Raw genomic sequence first — 17,932 nt, 5'->3', positions numbered from 1 at the left:
GGTACTGCATGACATTCTTACGACGCCCAGGACACGGAGTTTTGATGCTTTCTTTTTCTTTTCCAAAGCAGTACAGCGGTTATGCATGGCAGTGCGAGTGCGGTTTACACGGGCGAATTTGGAATAGATATATCCAAGCTGGCCGGCTCAGTCTGACGAAACATAATGTCGTGACCCAATCGGTGGAGGAAAGGCTGGTCGTGGCAGGTCCCTTGAGATCCAGCCTTTGTTGGCACAAGCTTTTGGTCAGGACCGTACCTTAACAGACATTTTCTATAGAAGAAGTACATGGAGAAGGAGCACCAGGAACATGAGATATTTGGAACCCACAGAATAAATACCACTGATATGTTTACTTTTGAACACTATGCCGAGGATGGACACGGCAGGCGACATTGTCCGTGATGGAGCTAATGCGGCCTACATATGTTCCAAGTTGGCACAAGACGTCTAGCCTCTCGGTCAACCGATTTTGGCGAGCAGCTGCCAGGGCTAGTGACTCAATCGCCGCTATGTAGTTGCAAGCTAGAGCTAGGGTCGGAGCTGGAGATGGCAATGTGGAGGCACCCGGAGTTGGGTAGGTACTCTGCGGCTCGGACACCGGTTGTAATCAGTGCCGCTAAAGAAGGAGCAGCCAGATTTGTTTGCGGAGGGGGTCGTCTAGGATTTGAGAGGCGCAAGGTGAACTTGTACACTGGCTGAAGACTTATCTGTCATTTCAATAAAGGCGTCAGTAAGTCACGGATGCCATGATTCTCACAAACTAGAGTAGTCTCTATACGGAAGCAAGTGCATTTGCCCCGATGGCCTTGCGCTCGACCGGTAAGAAGTAAAACTGGCATATCCTTTATTAAATGATTCAATTCCCGCCCAAGTAAAACACTAGTGGTATCCCGACAACGCTCAGACAACCCTCGCCACCTTTTCCGTGCTGCTCGACGCGGAATCGTCGCTCACCATGCCCATGTCGTTGAAGTTGCGCTTCAGCTCGACGTAGTCGTATGCGAACTCGCCGAGTTGCGCGTCGTCGATGCCGACGTCCTCGTCCGCGGCGTTGACGCGCAGCGACATGCCGGGGATCAGGTTCATGAGGAAGAGGATGATGCACGACATGGTAAAGGACCAGCCAAAGGAGGCGCAGGTGCCCGCCAGCTGGTAGCCAAGCTGCACCCAGTTGCCCTCGATCCAGCCAATCGGCGCGTGTTCGGTGCCATCGAGGTTGGCAATGTACGATCTGTCTCCCATGTTAGTGAGGATTTCAAGTAGTGTGAGGATGGAGAAGAAGACTTACGCTCCGAAGATGCCAGTGAGAAGGTTGCCGACAATGCCGCCGACGCCGTGCACGGCAAAGATGTCCAGCGCGTCGTCAATGCCAACCAGAAATTTGAGCTTGGTCGCAAAGTTGCAGCACAGGGCGCCGACGACACCGATGACGACCGCTGCCCAGCTCGGCACGAAGCCCGCGGCCGGCGTAATCGCCACCAGTCCCGCAATAGCACCGGAGCAGAAGCCAATGGTGCTCCACTTGCGCTCGAGGCGGTAGTCGAGCAAGACCCAGACGATGCCGCCGCAGGAGGCGGCGAGGTGAGTGACATAGCAGGCCATGATGGCGCGGATGTTCATGGCGAGCGCGGAGCCGCCGTTGAAACCGAACCACCCGACCCAGAGGAAGACAGTGCCGAGGAGGACGTTGGTGACGCTGTGGGGGCGGTACGGCAGACCCTGGTTGGAGGTATAGCCGGCGCGCTTTCCGAGCATGAGGCTGTAGGCGAGGGCGCAGGCGCCAGAGGCGACGTGCACGGGGCCGCCGCCGGCGAAGTCGTACGAGGGGAGGGTCATGAGCCAGCCCTTGGCGTTCCAGGTCCAGTAGGCAATGGGGTCGTAGACGACGGTCGACCAGATGAACATGAAGACGATGGCGGGGAGCATGCGGCCGCGGTCGGCGACGGCGCCGATAGCAAGGGCAGGTCTAGCAATTCATCATTAGGTTTTGCAGAAGAAGGGATGGAAGGATCGTGTGGAGACTCACGTTATGGCGGCAAACATGCCCTGGTAGAGGCAGAAGAGGATATCAGGCGTTGCGTCGCCGCCGTTAGGCTGCGCGAGTGTTTTCATCAGGCCAAACTGGGACAGATCGCCGAGGAACGCGTTGCCGGTGCGCGAGAAGGTGAGCGAGTAGCCCCAGAAGAACCACTGGAAGCCAATGACGGCAACGGACAGCATGGAGAGAAGGACGAGCTGCAGGGCCGACTTGCGGCGCGCGAGGCCGCTGTAGAAGAAGCCCACGCCGGGAATCATGAGCAGCACCAGGACGGAGGAGATGACGATGAAGGTCATGTGGCCAGTCTATATATCTGTCAGAGGAGTAGCCCTCGGAGAAGAAGGGCGAGTTTGGGGGTACGAACGTCGTAAAAGACATTGAGGTCGTCGGCGTGGGTAGAGTAGCCCGCGTCGGCGGTGCCAGTCGTGCCATTGTACTCGACAGTCGCAGCCATGGTGACAATGCTCAGCTGCAGTATTCACTACCTGGATGTATGTTTTGCGCGAGAACTGGTCAAAGGAAAGAAGCGGGGAGCGGTCGTAGATATATTATTTGATCCGGGTAAGGATCCTGGGGTGCAGCAGCGTCGCATCCTACGCCAAGCCGTGCCCAAGACCTTTCATGTGCCGAATTACATTAAGAGTCCGCTTCCGGAGTGACGGTAATCACAAGCGCAATGCACTATTGAATATGTGCATGGCGAATCGATAACGACAGGTTCATCTGGTTGACGGGCGATAAGCAGCTGAGACGACGAGGCGTACAAGGCGTCGAGATAACGGACGGGCTGGAGGTCGAGTACGGGACCGGTGTCCTTGGCGGGCAACGCGAAATTGTGTGTGTTCAGCTTCTTATCAAAGTGTTGGTTGTCGGGAGGTTTCGGGAGATGTATAAGTGGCAGGCTGCTCAGGGCTGGTGAGGCACACACTTGCTGGTACACGAAGCGCTTCACCGAACATAAATAAAACCAGGTCCAGTAGAGCACAGCCGCTTTTGATCTGCATCGCAGGGTTGCATTGCGGCCGTGCTTGCTTCGAGCATCTGCACTGCTGGCGTTGAACATCTCATTTAGCTGCCAACGTCCGTCAGGGGCCACGCAGAGAATAAGCTTCAACGGCCCAATTGCGACACTGCGACGGCCCGCACCCTTGAGCAGCCTCACTCCCCCTTTCCAGTCATGGTCGCTGACTGCTTATCAGAAACCTTGCTTGAAGGGATGGCAGACGACCACTGACAGATGACTGATAACCGCAGTGATGGGGGTGGAGCTTATCTCTTGGCTCCCCAGAGGCTCACCAGAGCCTTGTCGGTTGGTGCGACGCCACCAAACCACCAAGAGCGCCACCAGCGAGATAACGGATCAACACCGTCCATTGGCCATGATCCCAACGACGATTCTGAGGGAAGGGGTTTTCGAAAGAAGAAAAGCGTGAATATTGTACAGAAAAGAATACAGAAAGGAGAGAAATCGCGGATTTGCTGCGGTGGTGGCCGATGTCGCTCATCCGATGCTGTACTCTTTGCTCGATGCGTCCTGGGACATCTGCCGATTCGCTCGCAGCATGCTTCGCTAACAAAATGCTCAGCGTTTATTCGTTCGCCTGATTCATCCCCCCACCTGCCCTCGCCAGTCCGTTTCCAGCTCTTCCAACAACGTCTTGACCTCCCACGGCACCTCCTGCTCCAGGACCCTCTGCTTGGCCGCGGAAATCGGATCCAGCACGTACCTTGCCACTGTGTCCGGGTCGCGCGCCTGCGGCCGATCAATGCCGACCGCGATCCTCACCAGTGGGCTCTGCGGGTACTTGTCCTCGCGCAGGGCCTTTTTCACGCTCTTGATGCCGTTGTGTCCGCGCGGGCTGCGGTCCCACGCGACCAGCGCCGCCTGTCCCAGCGTCTTCTCCAGCTCGTCGTGCAGGACCACGAGGCTGAGCGAGGCCGCGTCGTGCTGCTTGAGCATCTCCTTCCACGCACTGACGACAAAGGGCCCGCTGACGTTCATGAATGTGGGCGACTGGATGAGCGTATACTTGGAGCCATGAGAGACGAGGCACGAGAGCTTGCCGATTTTGCTGCTTTGGAGACTAGGTTGGCGCAGGACCTTGGGGAGGCCCTGGAGGGCAAAATGACCGGCTGAGTGAAGGCTAGAGTATTCGGGGAGGGGGTTGCCGAGACTGACGATGAGGAATCTGGGGTTGAATTTGGACATGCTGGGCGATTCGATTTTATACCCAGTGCCCTACCTCATTTGCCTCTGCAACGTGACAAAGTGACGCAGTGGTAATGAACGCCTCAAGCTCTGGTTGATGTACTCCGTAGTGAGCTTTGAAAGGGGCCACCCCAGTTCTGGCGCACGACGTCTTGCACTCGACTCTACGTGCACCCCAGCTCAATTGACGCTGTACAGTTGAAATTATCAATTCTGGCGAATTTCCTTTTGCATTGTGGTAAACATGATAATCGAATCTTGTCCTCTCCCACGGCGCGAACTGGCGCGTAGTCACGTGCAGCACTGCGGCCAGGCAGTGGCTGAGCTCTCTGACGTCGATGAGCCCCATCAAGGCCGCCATTGTGGCTGCGCAGCGACCAGTCGTCACAACCTTGATCAGGCTCTCTCACTCCTCCACGGCATCCCGCCTCGCTGCGAATTTGTCGACCGCGCATCTCTGCACTTCACACCGTTCAGATACTAAATCTTATAACGAGGAACATCTGCGAAATCCGGCATCATGTCGTGGGCGGGTACGCGATCTCTGCAAAGTTCGGCGAATGAGGGGCTAATGTGCAACAGGGTTCAAGAAGAATGTAAACCGCGCGACGACGCAGGTGATGATGAAGACAGGTGAGCGGAACAATATCTTCCCTTCCGCGAAGGGTATACTAATGGAACGCAGGTCATGTTGAAAAGACAAACGATCGCGATTACGAGGTGGAAGAGAGGTACGACTTGCGAAACTTGGCCAGATCTCGCAGCCGCTGACCCCCGCAGACGCTTCAAGACCATGGAAGCCGCCTCGCTACGATTACAGAAAGAGTCCAAAGGCTACTTAGACTCCCTCAGAGGTAGGCCCTCTTCTGCTTCTGAACCAGTTGGCCGAACTAACAAACGCAGCCATGACGGCGTCGCAAATGCGAATCGCCGAGACGATTGACGCCTTCTACGGCGATTCCGGCGCGAGCGACGGGGTTAGCCGCAGTTACAAGCAAGCCGTCGAGGACCTCGACGCGGAAACCATCAAAGCCCTCGACGGACCGTACCAGACGACGGTGCTGGAGCCCATCTCGCGGTTCTGCGCCTACTTCCCCGACGTCAACGAGTGCATCAAGAAGCGCGCGCACAAGCTGCTCGACTACGACGCGCTGCGGGCCAAGGTCAAGCGCCTGGTCGACAAGCCCGACAAGGACGCTACCAAGCTGCCGCGCACGGAAAAGGAGCTCGACATGGCCAAGCAGCTGTACGAGCAGCTCAACGAGCAGCTGAGCACCGAGCTGCCCCAGCTGATTGAGCTGCGCGTGCCGTATCTGGACCCCAGCTTCGAGGCGCTCGTCAAGATCCAGCTGCGCTTCTGCGCCGAGGCCTACTCGCGCATGGCGCAGGTCCAGCAGTACCTGGACGCCGACACGCGTGACTTTTACGCCGACGGGCAGCTGGATGCCAGGGTAGAGGAGGTGCTCAACGAGATTCGGGAGCTGAGCATAAGCGGAACGGTATAATGGAAATGTGAAAACGGTTGGGTAGCTCGGGGAGCCATGCATTATAGTTCGCGGCGTACACGTGATTTCTTGGTTTTATATAGATGATAGCCTGCCAAGCTAACGGGTTAATGAAGTCAGGTATACAGTTTTATACCTCGCGTTTTAGGCCAGCTTCAGCTTTCGAGTCGTGGGAATAGTGTCATGAAAGTATGGATTATGTTGATATATTGCGCCATTCGCCATGATTTCAATGCAACGGTGCTCCGCAGGCTCGTGTCTCTTTATCTCATCCCCCTTCTAATTCGTGCCCCTGCACTTGTGTCCCTGCTAGCTTATTGTCCCTGGTTGACTGCTTGCTTCCCAAAAAGCTCATTCAGAGTCAGAGGCTTTCCGATAGCTTGCATCGCCGGGCCGGCCTCTTGCCGCTGATTCTCCACGGCACCCGCTGATCGCGCAATTCCCCAGCACTCCTGGATCATGGCACCATTGACCTGCCTCGTCTCCTCGCGGTCATTGTGCATCCAAATACCCAGCACCCTCTCACCCTCTGCCCACGCGCCCTCCACCCTCAGGATGACCAGCTCCCCCGCAATCTCGACGTGGCTGACCTGGGCGAGATCGACAATGACGTTGCCGAGGCCGCGGCGGTTGAGCACAAAGACGCACGCGCGGGGCGTGTTGTCGGGGTCGTCGGGCAGCGGGGACTGGGTACACACAAACAGGGTGCCCTCGACGCCCGACTTCTCCCAGTTCTCGGCGACGCTGTCAAAGGTGTAGACGACGGCATTGGCGGCGATGCTGAGGATGCTGAAGATGGAGGGCACGTAGCGCTGGAGGACGGCGACGTTGAGCTCGGTATTGTTGCGCGGAGGCGGCGGCGCGTACGACTGCTGGGCAGCGGCGGCCGCGTCGGACTCGTAGTCGGAGATGGCAGGGATAAGGTTCGAGGGTTGGCGCTTGTGGCCACGGGCTTTTCGTGGTGTCGCGCGGCTCATGATGTGTGATGGGAAGGAGGCTGTGGAGGGAGGCCGCAGCCTTGGGGACGAGTAGATGGTATCAAGTCTTGCCAGGTATGTCGGTAGGATCGTCAGATTGAAGGGCTAGCTGCCGTTTCGTCGCGGAAGCGTTTGTGGTTTTGCGTGGGTATAATGCAGTGGTTAAATTGAAGCCTTATCTGGCAGCCACATCAAATCTCAGAGGCGGCCTTGATTTGGTGGGGCTCGATGCGGCCTGGATGCGGTCGTCACGTCACTGTGGGGGAGGGACGATTCCCCAGGGCCCAGGCGCACTACCGAGCGCCTTGCTTCTTCAACCAAGCCCGTGTGCCATTTTAGTTTTCCTAATTTATCTAATCCCAGCATCTTTGGCCTGGCTTTTATCATTATACCAATACACTATACCCACCCCGGCTCCGCGTCATGATATAGCACGTCAGACAACGATCCGCTGAACTCGATTTCCGCCGCCGCAGATCGCAGCGCTCCTCCTCCAGCTACCACACGATGCAGACGGCGCGCGACAGCTCCGTTCGCTCGGAGGCCTCTGAGGGTGGTGATGCGCCCCTTTCTACGCCGCACTCGCTCGCCCACGCGCTCACCCTCCGACGATCCGAGTACATGGGCCAGCGCAATCTACGTGTCAAGATTGGCTCTTGGAACACGGCGGGCTGCCCTGGCACTGACAAAGATATTGGCAGCTGGTTCTTTCGCGACGAGGGCCTCACAAATGACTTTACCAAGCTGGCCGTGTCTGCCAACCCCGACGACCCAAAAGCGGCCGGCGATGCCATCGACCTCTACGTCCTCGGCCTCCAAGAGGTCGTCGACTTGAATACCACAAAGGAATACGTGAACCGTGTATACACCGAGAGCAATAGTCAGATTACAAAATGGCAGTCGGCTGTTGAGGCCGCCATTCCCGCAGGCTACGAGTTTGTTTCGGCTGAGCAAATGATTGGGCTATTGACGCTTGTATATGCCTCGAGCGAAGTTGCCAAACACGTGAGCAATGTCAGCACCCAGCAAATAGGCACTGGCCTCCTGGGATACTTTGGGAACAAAGGTGCCGTTGCGACGCGAATCGTTATCGGCGAGACTACACGCATGGTCTTTATCAACTCGCACCTGGCTAGTGGCGCAGGTTCGAGCTATGTTGACCGTCGCTGCTGGGACGTGGCGCAAATCGCTTCCAAGATTCAATTTGATCCGGTGGTCAATAATGGCGTTGTCGAGGACACTGGCGCTCGTTTTGGCGACGAAGACTTTACCTTTTGGTTGGGCGACTTGAACTTTCGCCTTGGGAGCCTCCCTGGCGATGACATCCGAAGGATACTGACGCTGCACACGCGTGGCGAATACGACACGAGCAGCGACAAGCCACCACAGCCTCTCGATGGCGACCCCGTTATTGTCATGAAAGATTCAGAGAGCGACGATGATGCGATAACATTTTCCACCGTCAACCACAGCAGAGAGCAGAGTTTCGACTCAGAAACATCTTTACCCGACCCAGACGACTTTCCCGAAGATCCCAGCCAAGATCCAGCTTCTTTGCAGGCCACGCTCGATTCCTTGCTACCACATGATCAGCTGCGTCAGGTCATTGCGGGTCGAAAAGCCTTTCACGATGGATGGAAAGAGGGGCCGATTACATTTTTGCCTACATATAAATATGACGTCGGCACCGTGGCGCTCTTTGATTCCAGCGAAAAGCGGCGCGCTCCCAGCTGGTGTGACCGCATACTGTACCGCACCCGAGAGTACAAGCACGAGTTTGAAAAGAGAGTCATGGATGAAGAGGCCGCCAAGAAAAAGGATGAGGAGATGAAGTCTCGCGGAATCGATGCCGACGAAGACGTGCTGTTTAGCTACGATCCAGAAGAGGACGGCGAAGAGCAGGAGCCCGAATCATCTGCTGATCCAGGCTACGCATATGATGTATACGACGAAAACGAGGCTCAAGGCGAGCCTGAAACTGCGGCTATAGACCGGGTCAGGCTTGAACTATACACTTCCTATCAGCGAATCCTTTCGTCAGACCACAAGCCGCTGGCGTCTATTTTCACGCTCACCTGCGACTGTGTGATACCAGAAGAGAAAGCCAAGGTACACGCCGAAGTTGCGCGACAGCTTGACCGTGCTGAAAACGAGGGACGCCCTGTGATCACTCTCGTGCTCGAAGGCGATGCAACGCAAGATGCCAACATGGTGGACATGGGGCACCTCAGTTTCCTGGCGATAAAGAGCAGCTCCATGACCATTGCCAACACGGGTGGCGTACCAGCGAGCTTTTCTTTTATGGATAGACCAGCCATGGACGACTCTGACGATGGCATTCAGTCACACGGCTGGCTTAAAACCTCGTTCACCAAGTCCGACGGCAGCGGTGAGGTGATTGGCCCGAATGTTATGCTTGAACCGGGCGAGACTGTGACGGCAATACTCGAGGGCCAGGTTTCGTCGATTCCTTTTCTACGGGCCCTCAATGACGGACACGCTTCAACTGAAGAAGTGCTTGTTCTTCGTGTTGACAAAGGCAGAGATCACTTCATCACCGTGCGCGGCCAGTGGCTGCCCAGCTGTTTTGGGCGGTCGATTGATGAGCTCATCCGCGTACCGGAGGGCGGCATCCGCAAGTTTCTGCAAGACAGGAATATCCGCGGAGCAATTCCGTACGACTCCGATGTCCACTGCTCGGCGCCGCGCGAGCTGTTTAAGCTGACAGAGGCCATCCAGACGCTGGCCGAGCGCTGCATTGCCGACGCTGCCATGCTCGAGAATATGTCGCTTCCGGGCGAAGCCGGCTGGCCCTTTGACGCCGGAGGCTACTCCCTGGGCGCCGAGGAAAAGGAGGCCGTCCAGGCATGCGTCATTGCCGCGCTGGACACGGATGGCCCCTCTGTCACCGAGGTGCTGCCCGTTGAGCTGCCATCGTCGCACAAGCTTGAACTCCTGTCGTCTGTACTGCTGCTCTTCCTCGCCTCGCTGACTGACGGCCTCGTAACGGCGCAAATGTGCGCGCGGCTCGCCACCACTTTCCCGTCGTCGCTCGCCGCACTGCCGCAGAGCGCATGGGCCGACACCAAGATGAAGATTCTGGACGTGCTGTCCGCGGCTCCCAACCACAACATTGCCTTTGTGTTCCTGACGTCGACGCTCGCGCGCGTGGCGAGGGAGCTGACTCCCGCGACAGCCGAGTCTCGCACGCAGGGCCTGCAGCGGAGGCTGAGCTTCCGTAAGGGCAGCGAGACGGACGCCGCGGCCAAGAAGCGAAAGGCCAGAGAGAGGCGCTACGCGGAGATTATGGCGCCGCTGGCATTTCGCAGCGGAAGCGGCGAGGGGAGCAAGGACAGGGCGGCGAGGGAGAGGGAGCGCACGATGCTCGAGCTGTTTTTGAGCCTGGAGATGCAGGACTAGGAGGGCCAGAGGCGGCGGAAGCGGCGAAGGCGGGAGAGAGTGTTGACGAGGGCGAGGACGATGTGGCGGCGGGAATGATGTCTGGCGTACTGGCGGAATGGCGTTGATGGTTGGAATTGGGCATTAATGATATACGTTGCGCGGTGTTATGCTACACTTTTAGTTGAATAATTCTATAGATTGATTCTTTCTACTCTAAACTTGTGCTGTTTTTATTTTTATTTTTGTGGTGTTTCAACTGTTGTATATTTTTACATAAAGCCTCTACAGCAGTCAGAGACTCCAAGCGCGGCGACCTCGGGTACACCGCGACAGAGTATATTCTCTTTTTTTTTTTTTTTTTTTTTTTCTTTTTTTTTTTTAAAAAACAAATCAGCAAAAACAGATCAATTTTCTTAAGCGTGCTTGTTAGAAAAGTGACGCCTCGCTTTTTGTACTCGTGACTTAAGCTAAACTTTCGCAAGCCTGGCGTGGTTTTCCCAAGCTACTGTTAATAAAGTTTGAGGCAGTGGCAACGCGACCGTTGGGATATTAGTCCAAACTCTATCGACGTTGTACGTTGCATAGTCATCTGAACTAGTTGACGAACCACAGGCCGTTTCTTACAGATCGTAACTTGGGGTCCATGTCGCAATCATGGCACATTTCGGTGGTTGAATTTCCTGCAGGGTATCATCAGATCGTTTGAGGCCAAACGCCCATTTAACCCAGATCCAACCCTGTTTTCCGGTTATTTTAAGAGGCCCAAATATGCCTAGTTTGACTGTTTTTAAGAGAGAACAAAATGAGACTGTATTATGGACCTTGAAGAGCGGGATCTGAGATCGAAAGCAGCTTCTTCGGAGAATTATATGGCTTGGAGCGCGGAGGAGTCGAGTTGCGCCGAGTCGGCAACTGCTGGGAATAATGTTGCCAAGTCAGGTTTAATTAAAGATTCTGTTCTGTCTACACTTTGAAAAGGAAAAACCCCGGTCTGGGAAAAGAAGTCTCAAAATTTCTCCGATACATGGCGATGCGTTCCGCGCGTGAATTGCCTGGTATTTACCCGGGGGCTGGCATTTGGCGAGATTGCAGTGGCCATGCGCGCGAAACAACACGAAACCAAAAAGTCCCAAGGCGTAGGACAACAGCATTACAATTTTACACACCAAGCATTACTGTACGACCTGTAAACCTTTTTAGGGGTTCTCGTATGGTCGTTTGCTGCCGGCAGCCTTGTGCGGCTTTGGAATGGCAGTTTCGGACCGAACAATAGGTTAGGTTGTTGAATCATCGTCTCCCCGCATCTGATTTCAGGTACGCGTAGATTGTTCCCTCCTTGATGAGCCACACTGTGAATTGTAGGTGCACGACAACCGTCGGGCGATCGGTCAAGGAGTGGGAGGGCACGAGAATCTGGGAGGGTGGAGTTTAGAGGCTAGAACCGCGTACCGTCATCACGAGGTGCCAAAGTCAGTCGGTGAGGCTGGGTGGCCGGCCCCTCCACAGCGAAGCAGGGCGGGTTTCGGGTTACGGTGAGGGAAGGCGGACACTTGACAACCAAAAAAACAACTAAAAGAAGAAAGGAAAAATGAGGCGGCGCTCGGGGTCGATTGGTGAAGGAGTGACGGGAAGAGCGTCATCGTGTGTAACTGGGACAGACAAGGCGCCTCGGGGCCGCCGACGGGTGTTCATCAGGGCAAAGTACAGAGATGTGCACTGAAAAGCTGTGTGCGTGCGCATTAGAGACCGGCGGACGCGCCATTGGCGGCGTCAGATATGTGGCCTGTCTCAGAATCGCAGGCAGCAGCTTTCGAGCGAGCTGGACCAGGCCGGTTCGAGCCAGCCAGCAGACCTCGGCAGAAGGATGAGGAGAGGACGATGAATACTGGCAGAGAGACATGGGCTGAAAAGTGAATCGCTTCGCAGGGAGAGCGTGTGGCTGCTACGATGGATGATGCAGCGGTGATGTGCATCTACACGTGCAAAGTCGAGACGCATGTGGACAAGGAGAGAAGTGTGTATTTGCTTCTCCTTCAGCCTTGGCTAATAACGGACGGGCGGTGGGAATATGCAGTGTAACGGTGGGATGGGTGGATGGGTGATGCATGATGGCTGGCTGTCGAGATTGAGAGGATGCGAGGACTGGGATTCTTGCGTCTCGCGAGCCCTGCGGATATTAATTACATGAAGGCGGCATAAAGAGCCACAGAAGCAATAAGCGCAGTCGTGGTAGGATCACATCTGGGCTGTCATCATGATGGCGCGACGTTGTCGACATGAAGAGCTGGCTATTGAGATGCATGGCTCGCTTGTTCGTATGGTTACAAAGTACTGGCCTTTTCAATGCAGAGGACGTTTGGTTCAGGTCAGTTGACTCGAGCAGCATACCGACAGTCATGCAGTTGGCGATCGCATCTAGATGCGGGCAGTTGGCGTTGGAGCGTTCATGGACTCGAAGACGGCGCGTTTCAAAGTGTCTTTGCTGCGCCAGAGGGAAGAAGTTGACGACCATGCGGCCAGTGCAGTGAGGACAGGAGGAATATTCAGTGGGAGGCCTGCTGTAACTTGGCACCCCTGACGCTGCATTCCAGCGAGGCGACCGCTGTATGTAGCTCGCCTGGGGAAGAGTGGCACGAGAGGTCCAGCTGGATATGGGCAATGGGCTTGGATGGCTGGAATGAAGTGTGTTCCTATTACAGCACTTTGATGCAGCTATTTAAGATTACAAGGGAGAAAAACGGCGGGCAGGGGAACAAGTTCTTTTGGTGCTTCTGGTGCGATTCTTTGGCTATTATTACACCCATTGTTGTGCGTGTCATGTACGCGGACGTGTTGGCAAGTACCTACTGGTACACAATTGGGTGATGGACCTGCGACTTGGAGAACTGATGCGGATTGCAGGGAGATGCAATGAAATCAGCTGTCTTGGGAATCTTCTCTAGACATTCTATCGCTTGTTCCGGATTTCTGGATCTTATGAGAGCGATGATGCTGGCATTGACACGTTGGACGGGCAGTCGGCTGTGTGCACGCGCTGGCAGCCAGCCCGTGGTGAATGGTGTGTCGAACTGGACCGTAGACTGGAGCATATCGAGGATCCTCGATCGAACGATTAGTAAAAGAACAGCAATACTAGAACTGTACCAGCAATAACTGCCATCGGCGACCAAACCAGTTTTTTATTTCTTCATGGGATTCGGGATGGAGACGATGGATGGCGCACTGATGGGCGATGGATCGTGCTTGCGGCCCCGTGGCAATGCAGTAGCGTCGGTGCAGACGCTCAAGCTGGGTTAGTATTTCAGGCCACGCTGGGTGCGAGCGTCAAGTGAGGGCTGGGCTCGTCAGCACTTGCTGGCTGGAGGTGACGTTACAGGTCGGTTCGTCAAGCAGGTGAGCAGTCGGAGCAAGTACCAGCAGTTTACTGGTCATTTCCCCCCCCCATATCATTACAGGAAGACCAGACGAAAGTAAGCTCGGTACCGTGGTCTGGGTGAGGCCGGGAATCCTACAGGCTGGCTGGGAGGCAACGAGGCCATTATGGGTGAGATGGCATGATTTCGGGGCAGTGAATGTGGGTTTGTGGTGAGAGTGGACTGACAAGAATGTAGTTGGTTCTGGGGGGATTCGACGACAGTGCAGAGGATGATGAGACGATGAGTTGATGGGGCTGGTGGAAGAGTTTGAGTATGTTGACATGTACCAGTTGATGGCTACTGGCTTCTGCAGAATGTATTTAATTACTGGGCAGACAGCAGAGAGACATTTGTGATGCGAGACAGTGCTGAAGACTACCTACCAAGTACCCAGTAGTTGGGAGGAGTTTGTGCTAAAAATGGGCAGCCACCAACGTCAGCTAAAATAGGGAGCTAAAATAGGGAGCGACTGGCATCCTCCAGACCAGACCAGACCAGCGCCAGCAACGTCTGCCACGAGGACGAATGGCATGTTTTCGGCACTGTGCATCACCGCCTGAATGCGCGTCTTCTTACAGTGCATATATCCAAGCAAACACCGTGTCTATGCTCCGGCGTTCGAGGACGTTTTGCCAGTTTGGGCTACCGGGCTGACCTTGGCGCAGCTGGGGCGGCATTTCGCACCTCAATAGCCAGCCACTCACAGCGCTGCGTCGTGCTGGTCCACTGCTGGGTGCTGGGGCAAAAACGCCTCGTTCAATGGCCATGTCCATCCATGCCAGCCCCCCAGAACGCAAAGCTAAACTAGTTTCGACAGTTCTTTACTGGCTGACGCTGGACGGAGCCCACTTTCTGGCGCACTTTTATTTGTCTGCATTAAAATGCTTATTTTATTTTTTATATTTTTTTCAATGCTCCCATTCCTGCCTGCCTCAAGCTGCCCTCGTCTGGCTGGCTGGCGCTCGCTGTCTCGTGCGCCCACCCTCTTCGACTCTTCTCTCCGTGCCTCTCTCTCGCTCGCTCGCTCGCTCCTCCAGCCAGCAGAGCAGACCAGAATCATCAGGAGAACATCAGTACGTACCTCTGCGACACACTCACACACTGTCCACTTGCTTGCCCACTCTCTGTAGGCGACGCCGGACAAGGGGCTTCCACGCAGGCATTCTATATTCCTTCTCTCTCTGCTCTAGAGAACTAGTATCCGTAAACTGCATAACTACTCACCCCCCCTGCCCTGCCATCTCACCCCAGTCCTCTCAAAACTCGCCCATCCCGCTTCCTGTGCTCTGCCTCTTTTCCCCTAACCCAACGTCGACACGAGAACATCGGGATATTGCAAATTCATCGTCACGTCCTGCTCATCTGTAGATGCTATATCTGGCTGGCTTATACACTCCCTTTTTTTTCCCCATCATACACGCCGACTTTTGACGCCTCCTGCACCTACTGCTCTGCTCATCCTCCACCCCCAGTCGTCCCCGCGTTTTGGCCCGCTCCAAAGGCCCGAATAAAACCTGCAACCACCCACACTCGACTCTCATACCATCAACTCCCCGTCTTCTTCATCCCCGCAACCCCGGACAGACGGTAAACGGCTTCTCGACTCTATTTCCAATTCTTGCATCGTACGCTTCCGATTTTGCAACCGTCTGGCAGTTTCCATCGGCAGTCACCCGCCGCCCGCCCATCGCTTCGCCCATTGAGCGCGCACACACGAGGCTTGGCAGTGGCGCCCTCTGACACGAACAGCCACCCCCAAACCACTCGCCCGCCGAAAATTTCCTTCATCCGCAACGCCCGACTTGCCTCCTTCACCAACCCACCACCAACGGCCACTCTCATCGAAATGTCGTCCCAGGCCGTCAAGAGAGCCTGCGACGCCTGTCATCGTCGCAAGGTCAAATGTGACGGCATCAACCCCTGCCGCAACTGCTCCTCCGCCCAGCTCTCCTGCACCTACAATGCCATCCCCCAGAAGAAGGGCCCCAAGGGCTCCCGCGCCAAGGTCATCTCGGAGCTCCGCGAGACGCAGCGCCTCACTTCGCTCTCTGCCAAGGTCCAGAACCGCATGAACGGCATCGCCTGCCCCCAGGCCAACTCGCTGTCTCCCACGCCCGGCATGGTCACCTCGGACCTCGTCAAGGACTGTGCCTCCTTTTACTTCGACCACATGTATCCCCAGGCTCCCATCCTCGACCGCCGCCAGGTCGACCAGCAGCTGCTCTACATGGAGCAGAACCGCGATGCTTACTGCCTCATGACCGCCATGTGCGCCTTTGTCATGCTCCAGCCCGGCATGTCCATGCCTCCCGGCGACCCCTACAACCTCGACATGGTTCCCGGCGCCAACATCATCTCCTCCCAGCTCCTCCTCGAGGAAGCTCACAAGGTCCGCAAGGGCTACGAGTACCTCGACTCGGTGACACACAACGCCCTTGCCACCAACTTTTTCATCTTTGCTTGCTACTATGGCCAGGAGATGCACGACAAGGCCTGGTACTACCTCCGCGAGGCCACCACCATGATTGCAATGATTGGCATGGACAAGGAGGACCACTACCTCCAGTTTGACGCCGTCGAGTCGGCCCGTCGCCGCCGCCTCTACTGGCTCTTCTACGCCGTCGAGCGCGCTTACGCCCTCAACCGCGGCCGCCCGCTGACCCTCAAGGCCAGCATCAACCTGCCCACCCTTGCCGATGACCCCTCGGATCCTCTGGCCCACCAGCTGCACAGCTTCATCATGCTCGTCAACCTCTACCGCCCCTTTGACGATGCCTTTGTGTGTGTCTGGAACAAGACCCGCCAGCACTTTTCCACCCAGTACATTAGCGGTCTGCAGAAGCAGCAAAACGACCTCTCCCAAAACTACGGCTGCCAGGACCCCAACTTTGCCGACTTTCGCACCAACCAGCAGTGGCTCAAGAACACCGTCTGGCAGCTCACCAACGGCGCCAACGGCAACACGGAAGACGCCTCCTTCTACAATGGTGACATGGCCCGCGATCTGCTGCTCAGCCTGGCCTCATCCTTCCCCAACCAGGGCATGGATCTCGTCAGCACTGGGCTCATTGAGAAGCTTATCGAAGTATCCTTTTCCCTTACCGAGTTCCTCTCCATTCAGCCCGCTTCTCGCGACCCCTTTGCCATTGGCCCCCGCGAGTACCTGACCCAGATCCTCACGTCGGTCGGCCTCGCCCGCTCCGGCGAGCACCGCTTCCTGCCACTGCTCATGAGCAAGCTATCCGACATCTTGCCCCGCACTATCAACCCCATGCTGCAGAATGCACCGGAGAATGTCAACATGGCGTCCGTCGACATCTTTGACGGATTTGGCAACGCTGGCATGGCCCAGCCCCCGATGCAGATGATGGAGACGGACTATGTCGACAACAAGTACGCCATGGACATGAACAACCGCACACCCGACTCCCAACCCCATACCAACCACACCCCGCCCGGCTCCGGCTCCGACATGAGCAATTCCTTTGTGGCCTCGCCAGACATGATGTCGCCCAACGCCATGGAGTACTCCCACGGCAGCAACTTGACGATCAACACCTTTGGCGTCAATTCCATGCAGGACATGGTCAGCCCGGTGGGACCCTCGCCGCAGCACATGCACATGCGTCAGGGCATGCCAATGAACAGCATGGTCTTGCCGCGCCAGGGCAGCTTTATGCAGGGGAGCGAGTATCACTCGATGCCTGCCGAGCTCGATTTTAACTCGCTGCGGTGACGAAGCCACAGTCGACAAACTATAAAAGACTGATGCCTCGCATGAGACTCTGTACAATTTAGCATCTTCCATTCTTGTCGCACTTCAGTGAGGGCAGTACTCTCGCTGCAAGAGCTTACATTGCTGCCTCATTGTAGTGCAGACCACTCTTCTGCCGCAAGAGCTTACTGCATTGCTTACATCTCCTTTGTCCCAAGGGGGCATCGACCCCAGGCGTTTCTTCCCACCCAATGGTTGGCGTTTTTGGATTTCATTTACAGCGGAGCGTGTCTGATTCATAAGAGGATTTGAGGTTTTACAAACTCTTTTTTTCTACAGTATTCTTTTCTATTTTCTTTTACTTATTTTGCTACAATTTTGTTCGAATCTCGAGAGTTGGGAAGCAGCTTGGATTATTAGCAGAGGATAAAAAAGCTTCAGCATAGTTCGAAATCAGTGACTGTTACACTATTACCCTAAGTAAACCTATAATGATGAGTGGTGATTGTATTATAGATCCTGTCGAGTTGGTACTATATTCCCTCTGAGTCAAATACGAAAAAAAGGGCGATCATTTATCGTTATCGACTGTTATAATTCCACGGGGAAAAGACGAAAGCAACGAAAACAACCTGCAAATCTCAAGACTCCGAGATGCCATGCTGGA

General features: G+C 55.5%; 7 protein-coding genes across 7 annotated transcripts; 4 read left to right on the top strand and 3 right to left on the bottom strand.

Moving 5' to 3' along the window:
• Positions 1-903: 903 nt before the first annotated feature.
• On the bottom strand, positions 904-2,495 carry LMH87_009302 (uncharacterized protein; the record flags this gene model as incomplete). The annotated part of the gene is made up of 4 exons (XM_056196274.1): positions 904-1,234; positions 1,292-1,969; positions 2,030-2,346; positions 2,406-2,495. 4 exons carry the CDS (start codon positions 2,493-2,495, stop codon positions 904-906), a joined length of 1,416 nt encoding a protein of 471 aa, XP_056053440.1.
• Positions 2,496-2,722: 227 nt separating this feature from the next.
• On the bottom strand, positions 2,723-4,250 carry LMH87_009301 (uncharacterized protein; the record flags this gene model as incomplete). Its single annotated transcript, XM_056196273.1, has 5 exons — positions 2,723-2,764; positions 2,826-3,225; positions 3,277-3,343; positions 3,496-3,611; positions 3,769-4,250. The coding sequence occupies 5 exons, from the start codon at positions 4,248-4,250 to the stop codon at positions 2,723-2,725; spliced, it is 1,107 nt and encodes a 368-aa protein (XP_056053439.1).
• A 520-nt stretch (positions 4,251-4,770) lies between these two features.
• On the top strand, positions 4,771-5,755 carry LMH87_009300 (uncharacterized protein; the record flags this gene model as incomplete). The annotated part of the gene is made up of 5 exons (XM_056196272.1): positions 4,771-4,783; positions 4,833-4,883; positions 4,936-4,981; positions 5,031-5,104; positions 5,154-5,755. 5 exons carry the CDS (start codon positions 4,771-4,773, stop codon positions 5,753-5,755), a joined length of 786 nt encoding a protein of 261 aa, XP_056053438.1.
• A 314-nt stretch (positions 5,756-6,069) lies between these two features.
• LMH87_009299 (uncharacterized protein) lies at positions 6,070-6,732 on the bottom strand (the record flags this gene model as incomplete). Its single annotated transcript, XM_056196271.1, has 1 exon — positions 6,070-6,732. The coding sequence occupies one exon, from the start codon at positions 6,730-6,732 to the stop codon at positions 6,070-6,072; it is 663 nt and encodes a 220-aa protein (XP_056053437.1).
• Positions 6,733-7,239: 507 nt separating this feature from the next.
• On the top strand, positions 7,240-10,152 carry LMH87_009298 (uncharacterized protein; the record flags this gene model as incomplete). The annotated part of the gene is made up of 1 exon (XM_056196270.1): positions 7,240-10,152. One exon carries the CDS (start codon positions 7,240-7,242, stop codon positions 10,150-10,152), a length of 2,913 nt encoding a protein of 970 aa, XP_056053436.1.
• Positions 10,153-12,388: 2,236 nt separating this feature from the next.
• On the top strand, positions 12,389-13,799 carry LMH87_009297 (uncharacterized protein; the record flags this gene model as incomplete). The annotated part of the gene is made up of 5 exons (XM_056196269.1): positions 12,389-12,462; positions 12,518-12,535; positions 13,511-13,527; positions 13,590-13,678; positions 13,746-13,799. The coding sequence occupies 5 exons, from the start codon at positions 12,389-12,391 to the stop codon at positions 13,797-13,799; spliced, it is 252 nt and encodes an 83-aa protein (XP_056053435.1).
• Positions 13,800-15,396: 1,597 nt separating this feature from the next.
• On the top strand, positions 15,397-17,286 carry LMH87_009296 (uncharacterized protein; the record flags this gene model as incomplete). The annotated part of the gene is made up of 1 exon (XM_056196268.1): positions 15,397-17,286. One exon carries the CDS (start codon positions 15,397-15,399, stop codon positions 17,284-17,286), a length of 1,890 nt encoding a protein of 629 aa, XP_056053434.1.
• Positions 17,287-17,932: the final 646 nt, after the last annotated feature.

The sequence above is a fragment of the Akanthomyces muscarius genome, chromosome 5, assembly GCF_028009165.1.
Source record: "Akanthomyces muscarius strain Ve6 chromosome 5, whole genome shotgun sequence".
Lineage (NCBI taxonomy): Eukaryota > Fungi > Ascomycota > Sordariomycetes > Hypocreales > Cordycipitaceae > Akanthomyces > Akanthomyces muscarius.
The sequence above is the reverse complement of the archived record's forward strand: the minus strand, read 5'-3'. Positions and strand labels throughout refer to the sequence as shown.